The sequence below is a fragment of the Camponotus vicinus genome, unplaced genomic scaffold (genome assembly GCF_025532165.1).
Source record: "Camponotus vicinus isolate PSW18456_S1 unplaced genomic scaffold, iyCamVici1.0 SCAF_1, whole genome shotgun sequence".
Taxonomy (NCBI): Eukaryota; Metazoa; Arthropoda; class Insecta; order Hymenoptera; family Formicidae; genus Camponotus; species Camponotus vicinus.
Window position 1 is genome coordinate 18,151,219 of NW_028141945.1, and position 16,803 is coordinate 18,168,021.

Consider the following 16,803-nt stretch of genomic DNA (forward strand, 5'->3'; position numbering starts at 1 on the left):
TATATATATATATATATATATATATATATTTTTCTTTTCTATGCGATGGTGCCCTTTTTGCTACCACCACTAGACCAGCATAGACGATAGTGCTTTTCGCGACGCTCGGCCGCTAGTATGCACTTGGAGTAAGGAAAACGGCACCAAGATCTAGATTCTGGTAATAATTAAGGAAGCATGTCATTCCTCAAGGATTTGAAAATCGGACGTGTCGAAGGTGAACTAGCGGTCGCGCTGTCCAAGTTGTATCCGGATCACGGCAAAGATTTCGTCAAGGTCGGCGAGAAGAAATGGTTCCTGCCATACAAATATGTCGAGCATGGCGATAAAGTACTTAACTTTGAGACTCGTCCCGATGATACGTGGATCATTACCTATCCTAGATCAGGTAAGCTTTTTTTTGTTTCATCATTTTGATCATTTTGATGTATTTTATTTCTGGAAAAAAAATGATTAAACTGCTTATTGTTAATTATGTACTTATAATCGATTTTCTATCCTCGCATATAATTTTCAATTTTATAATTAATTCTGCTATTGGGCGAATAAATTAATTTTAATGATTTTGTAAATGCAATAGAAGCGATTCTAATTGTGATTATATGTGTTGTATCCATCAGGTACAACGTTGACACAGGAACTCGTATGGTTGGTAGCGAACGATATGAATTTCGACGAGGCGCATCGAAGGCCTTTAGCAGAGAGATTCCCCTTTTTAGAGTACAGTATAATAATTACATAAAAATCACAGAGAGATAAATTTCATATTTTCTATATCTATTTTTAAATTTTTCTTATTTAGTCCAAATTTTGTGAGAAGACCTGGATGAAATTTTTGCGCAAAAATTAAATTCTAAACATTTATTTTGGTAGTGTGAATAAGTGTGAAATACACAATAAACTATTTTACTAATAACATTTTTGATTCGATAAAATATGTGAAGAATTTTATATAAACGCAAATCTTTTTCCCTCACTTCTCTTTTATAGTGAAGAAATTATGTGAAGTAAATTGTTTTGTCTTAAATTAGAGGACATCCTCTGTTATAAGAAACCTTTTCTCTTTTAGTTATTGCATAGTAATGCCAGACGGGTCACATACAAAAGCCAGTTCCGATTTGCAAAAAATGACGATACATAGCATTGAGTTTGTACAAAATAAGCCCTCACCGCGTTTTATCAAAAGTCATTGTCCTCTCGATTTATTGCCAACAGTTGTAAACAATGATCGCAAGGTAAGCATGTGTTGAAAAATGCAATTTACATAATCTTTTTGGAAAATTAAATAAATTGGAAATTGGCTCGAATAATGATAATCAAAAAATTAAATCAAAATTGGCAAAATAGAGCCACATCGTGATAGTTCGAGCGCAAGAAAGGAACAACACTTCCTTTTTTCCAATTACTAGTATATTTGAAATTAAATATAATTACATTAATAAAAACAAATGTTTCGGATCCCTCTTCAGCGTGACATTAACAATGTGCTTTACAAATTGTTATCCAGTGATTGAATTATAAAATACATTGAATTATAAAATATCTGTCGTTGACGCGTAGATAATATTAAGTTGTATCGCAGGGATCTGGCAAGCACATTGTTTCAAATAATTCTTCAAATTGTAGTATTGTACCAATGTGTTAAATTCTAATAAATTCTGCGCTTTTTTTTATAAATTGATAACGGTAGGCCGTTGTGTATCTCTCATGTTGGCTGAGATTCAGTAAGGAAATGTGACACTTATAAGACGTTGTGACGCATATTGTCAACGTCACGCTGAAGAGGGATCAAAAGACGATCCGAAACGTATGTTTTTATTAATGTAATTATATTTAATTAGAAATATACGAGTAATTAAAAAGAAGGAAGTGTTATTCCTTCCTTGCGCTCCAACTATCGCGCTACGGTTCTAATTTGCCAATTTTTATTTAATTTTTTAAATCTTTATGGAAATGTTATTTTTATTTCTAGATCATCTATGTCGCGAGAAATCCAAAAGATGTGGTAGTCTCGTTGTATCATTTTCGGAAAGACTTCCACGGATACCGAGGAACCTTCGAGCAGATGTGTAATGATTTCATAAACAATCACGGTAAATTTTGCAAATACTCGATCGATTATTTTTATATAATATATATTTTACCTATCTCCAACTACTAATCCTTATTTATACTTTCATATTTTTCAGTGATATGGTCTCCATATTGGGAGCATGTAAAATCAGCTTGGGCGATTAGACATAAACCAAATATGTTGTTTCTCTTCTATGAAGATTTAACAAAAGTGAGATAAAGATTTTCCGTAAAGATATGCAAAAATTAAAATATCATAAATCTGAGAAAATGAAATGTAAATTATTATGAAGGAGATCAATGGACATAATTAATTCAATATTTTGAGCATTATTTACACAACTATTTTCGTGAATTTTATTTTGATTGTATGCATTAAGATTTTCAGTTTTTATTTGCCTGACGATACACTCCAGTAAAAATAACTTATTCCAGACAATTAGACAATAAAACGACTCAGTAAAGATAGGGATGTATGTGAGAAGAGGACAGACGTGTCTATATACTCATTCGGTCAACAAGCATGCATCCCTATCTTTATTGTGTGTGTGTGTGTGTGTGTGCGTGTTCGTGTACGTGTGCGCGCGCGCGCGCGCGCGCGTGTGTGTGTGTGGATGGCCCTATACTTACTGTTCTTTTTTATTTATTATTTTATATCTTTTAAGAATCTGAATATCTGCATTATTTAATCAAAGATTTTAATTATAAATTCCAGAAATTATATTTATAACAAAAATAACGCATCTTTAATAATAAAATTATTATATTTGTAATTTTTAAAAATATATATGATGCAATTATAAAATATACCACCTATTTTACAGAATTTAATCGAAAATATCGAGAAAATCGCCACGTTTTTCGACAAAATCTACAACAACGAACAAATCGCTAAATTAACGGAGCACTTGAATATTGAAAACTTCCGCAAGAATTCTATGGTGAATCAAGGGACATCTGGTCGAATAAAACCCGAATCATTTATTCGGCAAGGAAAGACGGGCAGTTGGAAAGAAATATTCACGCCGGAGCTCAAGAAGAGATTTAACGAATGGATCGCCGATAATTTGAAAGACACGGACTTGGTTTTCCCTGATTAAATTTATCGCACGAGATATTTATTAACACAATAATTCCACATATTTTGTTATAACAATGTGCATATATACAATTTTATTAATAATACACGGGAAATATATAATTAATAAGATTTGTCATTTTTCTATCGAGTCTAATTTTAATTAGGCTTCTATTTTATTTTATTTTAAGTGGGTTAATTATTTCTCACAGGGGGTGGAAAAAGAAACTAAAATGGAGATTTATTAATAAACGTTATCTCAACTATGTGTATGCAATTTTATTTTGTCAATTGAATTATGTATTTGTCTATTTCCTTTCATTCCCTGAATGATGTCATTAATCTTAGTAAAATACATAACTCAGTGACTCAGCATCACTTGGATCTAAATGAAAAGCAACTTATATATATATATATATATATATATATATATATATATATATATGTATATGTTTACTTTGTATATATTTTCATGCATACTTCATATATTTCATTAGATATGCTTTCTATTCTTCAGCAAGTCAGTTCTGTTTCGTTTTAATAAAATCTATTACAATGATTTTTATATTATTGTATTGTATTATATATATTATTATTAATAAAAGTAATATTCAGATTTTTTTTCATAATTTCGAAGCTTTTTAATTTATAACATTAAATGGAACGTTTATAGTTGGTCACCGGTGACCGATTATAAGCTTTCCGTTTAGACCACGTCAGTCACCAGTGACCAACAATACAAAATTTAATAAATAATAACTTTATGTTAAAAATTAAAAAGGAATAAGAAAATATATACAAAATATACATATAATATTATAAATGTTCTCTTATCGCAGCCTTATTAATTAAATTTTGGAGAGATACGCAAGATAAACATTACACATGTTATATATAATATATATTTCCGCGGCATAGAAGGCAAGATTTAATAAGAAGTGCTCGGCGCTTAATGTAATAAGAAAGTATGCCATTCCTCAAGGATTTGAAAATCGAACGTGTCGAAGGTGAACTAGCGGTCGCGCTGTCCAAGTCGTATCCGAAACGCATCAAAGGTTTCGCCAAGATCGGCGAGAAGAAATGGTTTCTGCCATACAAATGTCGAGCAAGGCGATGAAATACTTATTTTAATTTTGAGACTCGTCCTGATGACACGTGGATCATTACCTATCCTAGATCACGTAAGCTATTTTCTTTTTCTTATCGTATTTTTATATACTTTATTTCTGGAAAAAAAATATTTGATCTGCTTATTGTTATAATCAAGTTTCCATTTCCGCATAAAATTTTCGATTTTATAATTAATTCTGTTATTGCACGAATAAATTAGTTTTAATGACTTTGTAAATACAATACAAGCAATTCTAATTGTAATTATACGTTTTGTATTTATCAGATACAACGTTGATACAGGAACTCGTATGGTTGGTAGCGAACGATATGAATTTCGACGAGGCGCATCGAAGGCATTTAAGAGAAAGATTTCCCTTTTTAGAGTACAGTATAATAATTACATAAAAGTCACAGAGAGATAAATTTCACATTTTCTATATATTTCACTTTACCTATTTTTAAATTCTTCTTATTTCCTCCAAGTTGTGTGGTCGAGAAGACTTGGATGAAATTTTTGCGCAAAAATAACTCCTATACGTTTATTATGGTAGTGAATAAATGTGAAATGCACAACAAACTATTTTACTAATAACATTTTCGATTCGATAAAATATGTGGAGAATTTTAGAAACCTTTCTCCCTCGCTTCTCTTTTTAGTGAAGAAATTATGTGAAGTAAATTATTTCGTTTTAAATTAAAGAACATTCTCTGTTATAAAAAAAGCTTTTCTCTTTTAGTTATTGCATGATAATACCAGACAAGATATTCATGAAAGCCAGTCCTGACGTCCAAAAAATAACGATACATAGCGTCGAGTTTGTACAAAATCAGCCCTCACCGCGTTTTGTCAAAAGTCATTTCCCTCTCGATTTATTGCCAACAGTTGTAAACAATGATTGCAAGGTAAGCATGTGTGTATGTATATGTGTGTTAAAAAATGCAATTTACAGAATCTTTTTGGAAAATTAAATAAATTGGAAATTGGTTCGAATAATGATAATTAAAAAATTAAATCAAAATGGGCAAATTAAAGTCACAGCGCGATAGTTCGAGCACAAGAAAGAAACAACACTTCCTTCTTTCTAATTACTCGTATATTTCAAATTAAATATAATTACATTAATAAAAACGAATGTTTCGGATCATCTTTGAGCCCTTCTTCAGCGGGACATTAACAATATATGCTTTACAATGTGTTATCCAGTGACGCATTAAATTATAAAATTTACATCTGTTCTCATTGCGTATATAAATGTTAAATTGTATTTCGCAGAGATCTGGCATGCACATTGTTTTAAGTAATTCTTCTAATTGTAGTATTGTAATGTGCCAATGTGTAAAATTTCAATAAATCAGATTCTGTGCTTTTTGCAAATTGATAACAGTATGCCATTTTATATCTCTCATGTTGGCTTGAGATTGATAACAGTATGCCATTTTATATCTCACATGTTGGCTTGAGATTCAATGAAGAAATGCCTCACATTTCAAAAATTTATTAATGTAATTATATATTTAATTTGAAATGTACGAGTATGAATAAAGGAAGTGTCATTTCTTCCTTGCGCTTCAACTATCGCACTGTGGCTTTAATTTGCCAATTTTGATTTAATTTTTTAATCTTTTTGGAAATGTTATATTTACTTCCAGAATATCTATGTCGCGAGAAATCCAAAAGATGTGGCGGTCTCGTCGTATAATTTTGAGAAAGACATCAACGGATACCAAGGACCCTTCGCGCAAATGTGTAATGATTTCATAAATAATCACAGTAAGTTTAGGAAAATCTCGATTGATTCTTTTTTATATAATCTATTAATACATATTTAATATATTTAATATATTTAATATATTTAATATATATTTTAATATATTTAATTATATAATCTATTAATCTATTAATCTTTTATCTATCTTCAGCTACTCATTCTTATTTATTTTTCTCTCATATTTTCAGTGACATGGATCCCATATTGGGAGCATGTCAAGTCAGCTTGGGCAATAAGACATAAACCAAACGTTTTGTTTCTCTTCTATGAAGATTTAACAAAAGTGAGATAAAGCTTTTCCGTAAAGATTTTCATAAAAATTAAAATATCCTAAATCTGAGAAAATTATAAATTAAAATAAAAAATTATAAATCATTATAAAAAAGATCTATAGACATAATTGAGTCAGTATTTCATCATTTTTTACACGAAACTACATTCAAAAATTTTAGTTTGATTGCATGCATCAAAATTTGCGGTTTTCATTTCCTGATTTACTTATTGTTCTTTTCTTTCATTTTTTATTTTATATCTTTTAAAAATCCGAATATTTACATCATTTAGTCAAAAATTTTAATTATAAATTCCGGAAGTTATATTTAGAACAAAAATAACGCACATAATAATAAAATTAATATATTATATTTGTGATTTTTGAAGATATGTATGACGCAATTATAAAATGTATTATCTATTTTACACAGAATTTAATCGAAAGCATCAAGAAAGTCGCAACGTTTCTCGGCAAAACTTACAACAACGAACAAATCGCTGAGTTAACGGAGCACTTGAATATTGAAAATTTACGGAAGAATTCTATGGTGAACCAACCGGCGCCTTCAATAAAACCCGAATCATTTATTTGGCAAGGAAAGACGGGCAGCTGGAAAGAAATATTCACGCCCGATCTCGAGAAGATATTTAACGAGTGGATCGTCGATAATTTGAAAGATACGGATTTGGTTTTTCCTGATTAAATTTATCGTATGAGGTATTTTATTAGCACAATATTTCCACATATTTTGTTATAACAATGTGCATATATACAATTTTCACACGGAAAATATATAATTAATAAGATTTGTCATTCTTTTCTATCAAATCTAATTTTAATTAGGCTTGTATTTTATTTAATTTTAAGTGGGCTAATTTTCTCTTAACGTCATCTCAACTATGTGTATGCAATTTTATTTTGTTAATTGAATTATGTATTTGTCTATTTTCTTTTATTCACTGAATAATTCAATTTTGTGTTACATGTAATTTTTGCCTGTTCCTATTTATTTTAAAATATTTGAAATAATGAGTTAATAAAAAAAAAATTGGAAAAAAACCGCGAATCAAACCAGTGTTCCAGCGTTTCGACCGCTACCGCCTTACTCACCTAAATACGCTCAACTTGAGATTTCTGTGTTATTCCACAGTCTTATATGGTGCTCGCGAAACTTTTAATGGTTTTTTTTTCGAAAACGATTGCGTAGTGCGTCTTACTATTTTACATAAATTAGTTATGTATTAAGCACTACACACTTTCACAAAGTTTCATTAAAATCGATGACCCGAATGTCGTGTATTCTCCTTGATAGATCCAGCTTTAAGTCAATCTCGATTTTTGCACGTTTTGATTTCAATTTTAATTGATTTTAATTTGTTGTTTTAATGCCAATCTATCTGAAATTAATTTCAATTTTAATCTCGACATGACTTTAATTTTTTAATGGCAAAATATTTTTAATTCTACCTCAAAGGATTTAGTAAATTTCTTTAATTACATATATATTGTAATGTCTCCAGATATATTGTAATATCTCAAGAAATGATTTAGACTGGATAATAAATACTGAAACATTTAAAAAAAAACACTCAATAAATATGTTAATTTTTTTATATTATATTTTATATTTTGATATTTTTTTATATTATATTTTATATTTTGATATTTTTTTATATTATCCAAAGTTTATTAACGTCATGAAATCCTATCCTTACCAAATTACGTGCAACGCGCGAAAGACAAGATCTCATACCTGCCGTCGTACGAATCCACAAGATATTCATCGTTGGTGAAGCAAAGTGAAAGTAATCGATTGTTAATCCTTGTCTGACTCGTTGGACTTTTATTTTTATTTAGTTCAGAGAGTAGTACATATGATATCTGAGTGTCCGCTGAAGCGAGATGGCCGCTTTCAGGTTTCATATATATTTACGTGGCATAAACGGAAAGATTTAACAAAAAGTGCTCGGCGTTTAACGTGTTAAAAAAGCATGCCTTTCCTGAAGGATTTGAAAATCGAACGTGTCGAAGGTGAATTAGCGGTCGTGCTGTCCAAGTCGTATCCGAACCGCATCAAAGGTTTCGCCAAGATCGGCGAGCAGAAATGGTTCCTGCCATACAAATATATCGAGCAAGGCGATGAAATATTTAACTTTGAGACTCGTCCCGATGACACGTGGATCATTACTTATCCTAGATCAGGTAAGCTATTTTCTTTCTCTTATCGTATTTTTATGTACTTTATTTCTGGAAAAAAAATATTTGATCTGCTTATTGTTAATTATAATCGATTTTCCATTCCTACACATAAAATTTTCAATTTTATAATTAATTCTGCTATTGCGCGAATAAATTAGTTTTAATGATTTTATAAATGCGATAGAAGCGATTTTAATTGTGATTATATATTTTGTGTCCCTCAGGTACAACGTTGACACAGGAACTCGTATGGTTGGTAGCAAACGATATGAACTTCGATGAAGCGCACCGAAGGCCTTTAAGAGAGAGATTCCCCCATATAGAGTACAGTTTAATATTTACATAAAAATTACAGAGAGAGATATATAAATTACATTTTTGTTATTATATTTATATATTTTTAGATTTACATTCTTCTTATTTCATCCAAGTTTTAATCGAGAAGACTTGGATGAAATTTTTGTGCAAAAATTAAAACCTAACATTTATTTGGTACGCAAATAAATGTGAAATGCACAATAAACTATTTTATTAATAACATTACATTTTCGATCAAATAAAATATATGGAGAATTTGAGAAACGCAATCTTTCTCTCTCGCTTTTCTTTTATTTAAAATGAAGAAATTATGCAAACTAAATTATTTCTTCCTATTAAATTAAAGAATACTTTCTGTATAAAAAAAGCTTTTCTCTTTTAGTTTAAGCTTAATAATAGAAGACGAGTTATTCGCGGAGGACACTCCCGACGAGCAAAAAATAACGAAATATAGCGTCGAGTTTGTACAAAATCAGCCCTCACCGCGTTTTGTCAAAAGTCATTTTCCTCTCGATTTATGGCCAACAGTTGTAAATAATGATTGCAAGGTAAGCATGTGTGTATGTATATATGTGTTGAAAAATGCAATTTAAAAAATCTTTTTGAAAATTAAATAAATTAGAAATTTGCTCAAATAACGATATTTAAAAAATCAAAATTAACAAATTAAAACCACAGCGTGATAGAGCGATCCAAAGATTATCCGAGAAACGTTCGTTTTTATTAATATAATTATATTTAATTTAAATATATGAATAAGAAGGAAGGAAGTGTTATTTGTTCCTTGCGCTTTAACTACCGCGCTTTGGCTCTAATTTGTCAATTTCTTAATTTTAGAAATGTTACTTTTATTTCTAGATCATCTATGTCGCTAGAAATCCAAAAGATGTGATTGTTTCGTGGTATAATTTGCTGAGAGACCTCAATCAGTATCAAGGCAACTTCGAGCAGATGTGTAATGATTTCATAAACAATCATAGTAAGTTTTGCAAAGTCTCAACTGATTTTTTTAATATAATCTATATTTTACCTATCTTCAACTACTTATTCTTAATTATACTTCTTCCATATTTTCAGCAATGTGGGCGCCATATTGGGAGCATGTCAAATCAGCTTGGGCAATTAGACATAAACCAAACATTTTGTTTCTCTTCTATGAAGATTTAATAAAAGTGAGATAAAGATTTTTCGTAGAGATTTTCAAAAATTAAAATATCATAAATCTGAGAAAATAAAGTATAAATATTACAAAGAAGATCGATAGACAAAATTGATTCGGTATTTCGGTCATTTTTTAAACGAAACAACATTCGAAAATTTTATTTTGATTGCATGCATTAATATTTTTCATTTTTATGTACTTGACGATTTAAGTACTGTTATTTTACATTTTATATCTTTCGACAATTTGAATGTTTACGTTTAATCAAATATTTTAATTACGTTTATTCAAAGATTTCAATTATAAACTCCAGAAATTATATTTATAACAAAAATAACGCACCTCTAATAATAAAATTAATATATTATATTTGTGATTTAAAGATATGTATGACGCAATTATAAAATATATCATCTCTTTTACACAGAATTTAAGCGAAAACATCAAGAAAGTCGCCACGTTTTACGGCAAAACTTACAACAGTGAACAAATCGTTAAGTTAACAGAGCATTTGAATATTGAAAATTTCCGCAAGAATTCTATGGTGAACCAACCGGTGCCTGATCAAATAAAACCCGAATTATTTATTCGGCAAGGAAAGACGGGCAGTTGGAAAGAAATATTCACACCGGAACTCGAGAAAAGATTTAACGAGTGGATCGTCGATAATTTGAAAGACACGGATTTGGTTTTTCCTGATTAAATTAATCGCATAAGTTATTTATTAGCACAAACAATAATTCTTATTTTGTTATAACAATGTGCAAATATATATACGCAATTTTCACACGGAAAATATATAATTAATAAGATTTGTCATTTTTCTATCTAGTTTTATTAATAAGACTTTTATTTTAATTTTGAATTTAATTTTGAGTGCGTTAATTTTTGAGTCTCTCAGTGAGGATGGAAAAAGAAATGAATACTAAAATGGAGATTATACGTATTAGTTGCTTTCCATTTACACTCAAGTGATACTGATATATATATTAATACATTAATATTTCTACATATATATACTATATATATATATAGTGAAAATATAAGAACATAAAACTTTTTGATCATATCTATGAGTTGCAAGTCGTTTCAGTTTCATGCTCTTCTCTAGCCATTGCTTCTCATGCCATGCTACGTTCAATATACATATAAGATCTATCCAAAATAAATGTAAATAATAAAGTTGTGTAAATTTTAAATATGAAAATAAAGAAAATTAATATAAATTTAATAATTAGAGATTTGGCTCAAGTAATCAAAAAATTAAAAAGAAAATGGCATAAGAGCCAACGCGCGGTAGTTGGAGCGCAGAGAAGCAACAACACTTCTTTCTTTTTTCAATATTAGTTTATTAAAAAACACATTATAATAACAAAAAGCGAACGTTTCGTATCATCCTTTGATCCCTCCTCAGCGATGTTAACAATATATATTACAGATAGTGACGCGTTACATTAAACGAATTTGTTCTCGACGCGTAGGTGACGCTAAATTGCATCCCGCGGAGGTCTAGTAAGCGCTCTGCTTCCAACAGTCAATTAAATATACTATAGTTATGCTATGCGACGTCACAGCAGATCTAACAAATTGAGAGAGTAAAAATAATGAAATAAATACCGAAAGATATTACACGTGAATAAGCTTTTTTGCTTAAATTAATAGTTAGAAGCATGGCTCACCAGATTCCGCGCTTTTTACAATTAATAATATAGTATGCCGCTGTGCGCCTCATGTCGATTCGAGATTCAGTGACGAACTGTATATTATATATAAAATTATACATATATATATAAAAGAAAATTTAGAAATATTAATGTATTAATATTAAATATAAAAATTATTCATTAGAAATAAGAGTTAGTCACATAATTAACTTGTGAAATTTGAGAAGTCAAATATCTCCAGATCAGTCCTCTTGTTAGTAAATATTATTTTTATTAATAATAAGATATATTTAATACAATACAATAATATAGAAATCATTTTTAATGAATTTTATTAAAACGAAACAGAACTAAATTGCTGAAGAATAGAAAGCATTTTTAAGCAATCATATGAAGTAAACATGAAAATATGTATATACAAAATATATACACGGAGAAAATTTTATATCAAAGATTACTATAATGTGGTAGTAGCTGCGGACCATCGAGAATTTATAAGCTTAAATGCTATAGTCATTATTTTAAAAACAAGAAAACAACGTAATTTTTACACTTTCTCATAGTAGAAATTATTATGTTTTAAAGCAAAACTTGCTAGATAAAAGTTAGTATTGAAAAGAAAAATAAAAAATATATACAAAGTCAATTTTTACTGTATACTATAGTAAAAATTAACTCTTCCCACCTTAGAATATGGCTTGAGTGTCGGTTTAACAAAAATTACTTTACTTATGTGATAAAAAACAATGTTGCCATAGGAAAAGTTACGTCAAAATCATGTACTAGTTGTTAAGAAATCGGAGAGAAGAGGAAAGCGATAGGTATCGCCTGCAAGAATAAGCCGAAACACGCAGAAGCTTGTTTTATCATACAGTGTACACTTCTGGCTGCAGCTACCGCGTGTCGCATTCAATCGTTAACTCGATAACGTATGCGTTTTGTTGAGCTTTGTTTAACGCTTATTTTATTGTCTTTCTTATTCGTTATAGAAGAATAAAAGAAAGTGTTGTGAATGAAAATGCTGTGAAGATAAACGAAAAAGAAAGCGTAAGTATCTCTTCGATAAGTCGATTTGCAATCTTTATTATTATATTACATATTTATTTATCGTTTTCTATCTATTATTTTTCTGTTAATGTATCTCATCTATTTATAATTAATATCTCTGAGTGCTGTTAAATTAATTAATAAAGTGTATGGGAAAAATAGCTTTACAGTACATATAATAGTTTGATCATATTTAAGAGATCTTAGATATAAGATTCAATTATAAATACTTACAGATACATTTTGTATCTGTCTTTAATAAATTTTTATTAAATTAGATAAAATTGTATATTATTTATTGTGTCCGTTCAATAATGAATGAAATATTATTAATTATAAGTAAAATTAATAAGAAAAGCAAAAAAGAAGAATCCGGAAAAAAGTAATAAAAGAAAGAATAAAAAATACATTTATCGAAGTTGAGATTTAATATTATAATGTTTTACAATAATACATAATAAAGATTACAATTTAGCACCTACGAATTTTTACTATGGCAAATAATAAAACATGTTATGTAAGTGTTAGTTTAAAATTTTACTATGTTGTACTGTAATTTATTCTATAAAGTCATGATGGTCCACCGATCATACAAAAAATAGTAAAATGTGATATAAAATTGTATTACATATTAATATAAAATTTTCTCCGTGTACATATAAGTATACATATATACATATGAAATTACACATGTTATCTTATCACAGCCTTGTGAATCTCTTCAATTTCGGACAGATACGCAAGATAAGATTACATGTTATACATATTATATGATACGTAATATATATTTACGCGACGTAAACGGAAAGATTTAACAAAAAGCCGAGCAGCGCTTAACATGTTAAGAAAGTATGCCCTTCCTTAAAGATTTGAAAATCGAACGTATCGAAGGTGAATTAGCCGTCGCGCTGTCCAAGTCGTATCCGAAACGCGTCAGAGGTTTCGTCAAGATCGGCGAGAAGAAATGGTTTTTGCCATACCAATATGTCGAGCGAGGCGATGAAATACTTAACTTTGAGTCTCGTCCGGATGATACGTGGATCATTACCTATCCTAGATCAGGTAAGCTATTTTCTTTTTCTTATCGTACTTTTATGTAATTTATTTCTAGAAAAAAAATATTTAATCTGCTTATTCTTAGTAATAATTGATTTTCCATTCCTGCATAAAATTTTCGATTTTATGATTAATTCTGCTATTGCGCGAATAAATTAGTTTTAATGATTTTGTAAATGCGATAGAAGCGATTCTAATTGTGATTACATGTTTTGTGTCCATCAGGTACAACGTTGACACAGGAACTCGTATGGTTGGTAGCAAACGATATGAACTTCGATGAGGCTCACCGAAGGCCTTTAAGAGAGAGATTCCCCTATTTAGAGTACAGTATAATATTTATATAAAAATAACAGAGAGATAAATTTCACAATTTTTACACACACATTTATCTATTTTCACATTATTCTTATTTCGTTCAAGTTTTGTAGTCAAGAAGACTTGGTTGAAATTTTTATGCAAAAATTAAATCCTAAACATTTATTTGATACGCAAATAAGTGTGAAATGCACAATAAACTATTTTACTAATAACATTTTCGATTCAATAAAATATGTGGAGAATATTATAGAAACGCAAATCTTTCTCGCTTGCTTCTTTCTTATAGAGAAGAAGTGTGAAGTAAATTGTTTCTTCTTAAATTAGAGAACATTCTCCGTTGTAAAAAATGCTTCCCTCTTTTAGTTTAAGCTTAATAAGAGAAGACGAGTTATTAGCGAGTGGCAGTCCAAACGAGCAAAACATAATAAAATATAGCGTCGAGTTTGTACAAAATCAGCCCTCACCGCGTTTTGTTAAAAGTCATTTTTCTGTCGATTTATTGCCAACAGTTGTAAACAATGATTGCAAGGTAAGATGTGTGTATGTATATATGTGTTGACAAATGCAATTTAAAGAATATTTTTGGAAAATTAAATACATTGGAAATTGACTCGAATAATGATAATTAAAAAATTTAATCAAAATTGGCAAATTAGAGCAACAATGCGATAGATCGAGCGCAAAAAAGGAACAATACTTCCTCTTTTCTAATTACTCGTATATATTTCAAATTGAATATAATTATATTAATAAAAAAGAACGTTTCGGATCATCTTTTGGTCCCTCTTCAGCGTAATATTAACGATATGCTTTACAAAGTGTTATTCGGTGACGCATTAAATTATAAAATACCTCTCCTCGACGCGTAAATAACGTTAAGTTGTATTTCGCAAAGATCTGACACACATTGTTTCAAATAATTCTTCAAATTGTAGTATTGTAATGTGCCAATGTGTTAAATTCCAATAAATCAGATGTTGCGCTTTTTACAAATTGATAACGGTATGCTATTATACATATATTTCTCATGTTGACTTGAGATTCAATGATGAAATGTGTTACATTCAAAAATTTATTAATGTAAATTTATTAATGTAATTATATTTAATTTGAAATATACGAGTATGAAAGTAGGAAGTATTACTTCTTTCTTGCGCTTCAACTACCGCGCTTTGGCTCTAATTTGTCAATTTCTTAATTTTAGAAATGTTACTTTTTAGAATTGTTACTTTTATTTCTAGATCATCTATGTCGCTAGAAATCCAAAAGATGTGGTGGTTTCGTTCTATAATTTTCTAAGAGACCTCAATCAGTATCAAGGCAACTTCGAGCAGATGTGTAATGATTTCATAAACAATCATAGTAAGTTTTGCAAAGTCTCAACTGATTTTTTTTATATAATCCATATTTTACCTATCTTCAATTATTTATCCTTATTTATACTTCTTCCATATTTTCAGCAATGTGGGCGCCATATTGGGAGCATGTAAAATCAGCTTGGGCAATTAGACATAAACCAAACATTTTGTTTCTCTTCTATGAAGATTTAACAAAAGTGAGATGAAGATTTTCTGTAAAGATTTGCAAAAATTAAAATATCATAAATCTGAGAAAATAAAATATAAATATTATAAAGAAGATCGATAGACAAAATTAATTCGGTATTTCGGTCATTTTTTACACGAAACAACGTTCGAAAATTTTATTTTGATTGCATGCATTAATATTTTTCATTTTTATGTACTTGACGATTTAATTACTGTTATTTTACATTTTATATCTTTCGACAATCTGAATGTTTACGCTTAATCAAATATTTTAATTACGTTTAATCAAAGATTTCAATTATAAATTCCAGAAATTATATTTATAACAAAAATAACGCACCTCTAGTAATAAAATTAATATATTATATTTGTGATTTAAAGATATGTATGACGCAATTATAAAATATATCATCTCTTTTACACAGAATTTAAGCGAAAACATCAAGAAAGTTGCCACGTTTTACGGCAAAACTTACAACAGTGAACAAATCGTTAAGTTAACAGAGCATTTGAATATTGAAAACTTCCGCAAAAATTCTATGGTAAATCAAGTGGAGCAGGTTGGTCGAATAAAACCCGAATCATTTATCCGCCAAGGAAAGACAGGCAATTGGAAAGAAATATTCACGCCGGAGCTCGAGAAGAAATTTAACGAGTGGATCGTCGATAATTTGAAAGACACGGATTTGGTTTTTCCGGATTAAATTTATCGTATGCGATATTTATTAGCACAAACAATAATTTCACATATTTTATTATAATAATGTATATATGTATGTATATGTATATATATATACAATTTTTAACAGAAATATATAAGAAAAATATATAATTGATAAGATTTGTTTCCTTATTGAGTTATTTTACTCTATTTTGGTTATTGAGATTTTTATTCTATTTTAGTTAGAGTTCTATTCTATTTTAATTAAAGTTTCTATTTTATTTAATTTGAAATAGACTTATTTTTGAATTGCTCAGAAGAGATGTGTGTGTATGTGTGGAAAAAGAAATTGAAGTGGAGATTTATTAATAAAAGTTACCTCACGGACTGCGTGTATACAATTTTATTTTGTAAATGTCAATTGAGAATTATGTTACTACTACACGACTGTCTTCGCTTTCATCCAGGAAGCACGCAATTATGTCAATTACTTCGTTATAACTTTGAATTTTTTCATTCTC

General features: G+C 29.1%; 3 protein-coding genes and 1 pseudogene across 4 annotated transcripts; all 4 read left to right on the forward strand.

The window, feature by feature from the left end:
- Nucleotides 1–175: 175 nt before the first annotated feature.
- On the forward strand, nt 176–3,405 carry LOC145959231 (sulfotransferase 4A1-like). Its single transcript, XM_083077878.1, has 6 exons — nt 176–388; nt 621–720; nt 1,070–1,235; nt 1,973–2,093; nt 2,190–2,284; nt 2,898–3,405. The coding sequence occupies exons 1-6, from the start codon at nt 178–180 to the stop codon at nt 3,171–3,173; spliced, it is 969 nt and encodes a 322-aa protein (XP_082934004.1). The 5' UTR covers nt 176–177; the 3' UTR covers nt 3,174–3,405.
- Nucleotides 3,406–4,072: 667 nt separating this feature from the next.
- On the forward strand, nt 4,073–7,010 carry LOC145959236 (sulfotransferase 4A1-like; annotated as a pseudogene). Its single transcript, XR_014434950.1, has 6 exons — nt 4,073–4,332; nt 4,548–4,647; nt 5,002–5,167; nt 5,915–6,035; nt 6,222–6,316; nt 6,738–7,010. The product of XR_014434950.1 is annotated as a sulfotransferase 4A1-like (transcript).
- Nucleotides 7,011–8,023: 1,013 nt separating this feature from the next.
- Nucleotides 8,024–10,961, forward strand: LOC145970208 (sulfotransferase 1C4-like). Its single transcript, XM_083096765.1, has 6 exons — nt 8,024–8,509; nt 8,731–8,830; nt 9,207–9,372; nt 9,683–9,803; nt 9,902–9,996; nt 10,414–10,961. The coding sequence occupies exons 1-6, from the start codon at nt 8,299–8,301 to the stop codon at nt 10,687–10,689; spliced, it is 969 nt and encodes a 322-aa protein (XP_082952891.1). The 5' UTR covers nt 8,024–8,298; the 3' UTR covers nt 10,690–10,961.
- Nucleotides 10,962–13,478: 2,517 nt separating this feature from the next.
- Nucleotides 13,479–16,406, forward strand: LOC145959239 (luciferin sulfotransferase-like). The gene is made up of 6 exons (XM_083077886.1): nt 13,479–13,759; nt 13,979–14,078; nt 14,438–14,603; nt 15,316–15,436; nt 15,535–15,629; nt 16,047–16,406. The coding sequence occupies exons 1-6, from the start codon at nt 13,549–13,551 to the stop codon at nt 16,323–16,325; spliced, it is 972 nt and encodes a 323-aa protein (XP_082934012.1). The 5' UTR covers nt 13,479–13,548; the 3' UTR covers nt 16,326–16,406.
- Nucleotides 16,407–16,803: the final 397 nt, after the last annotated feature.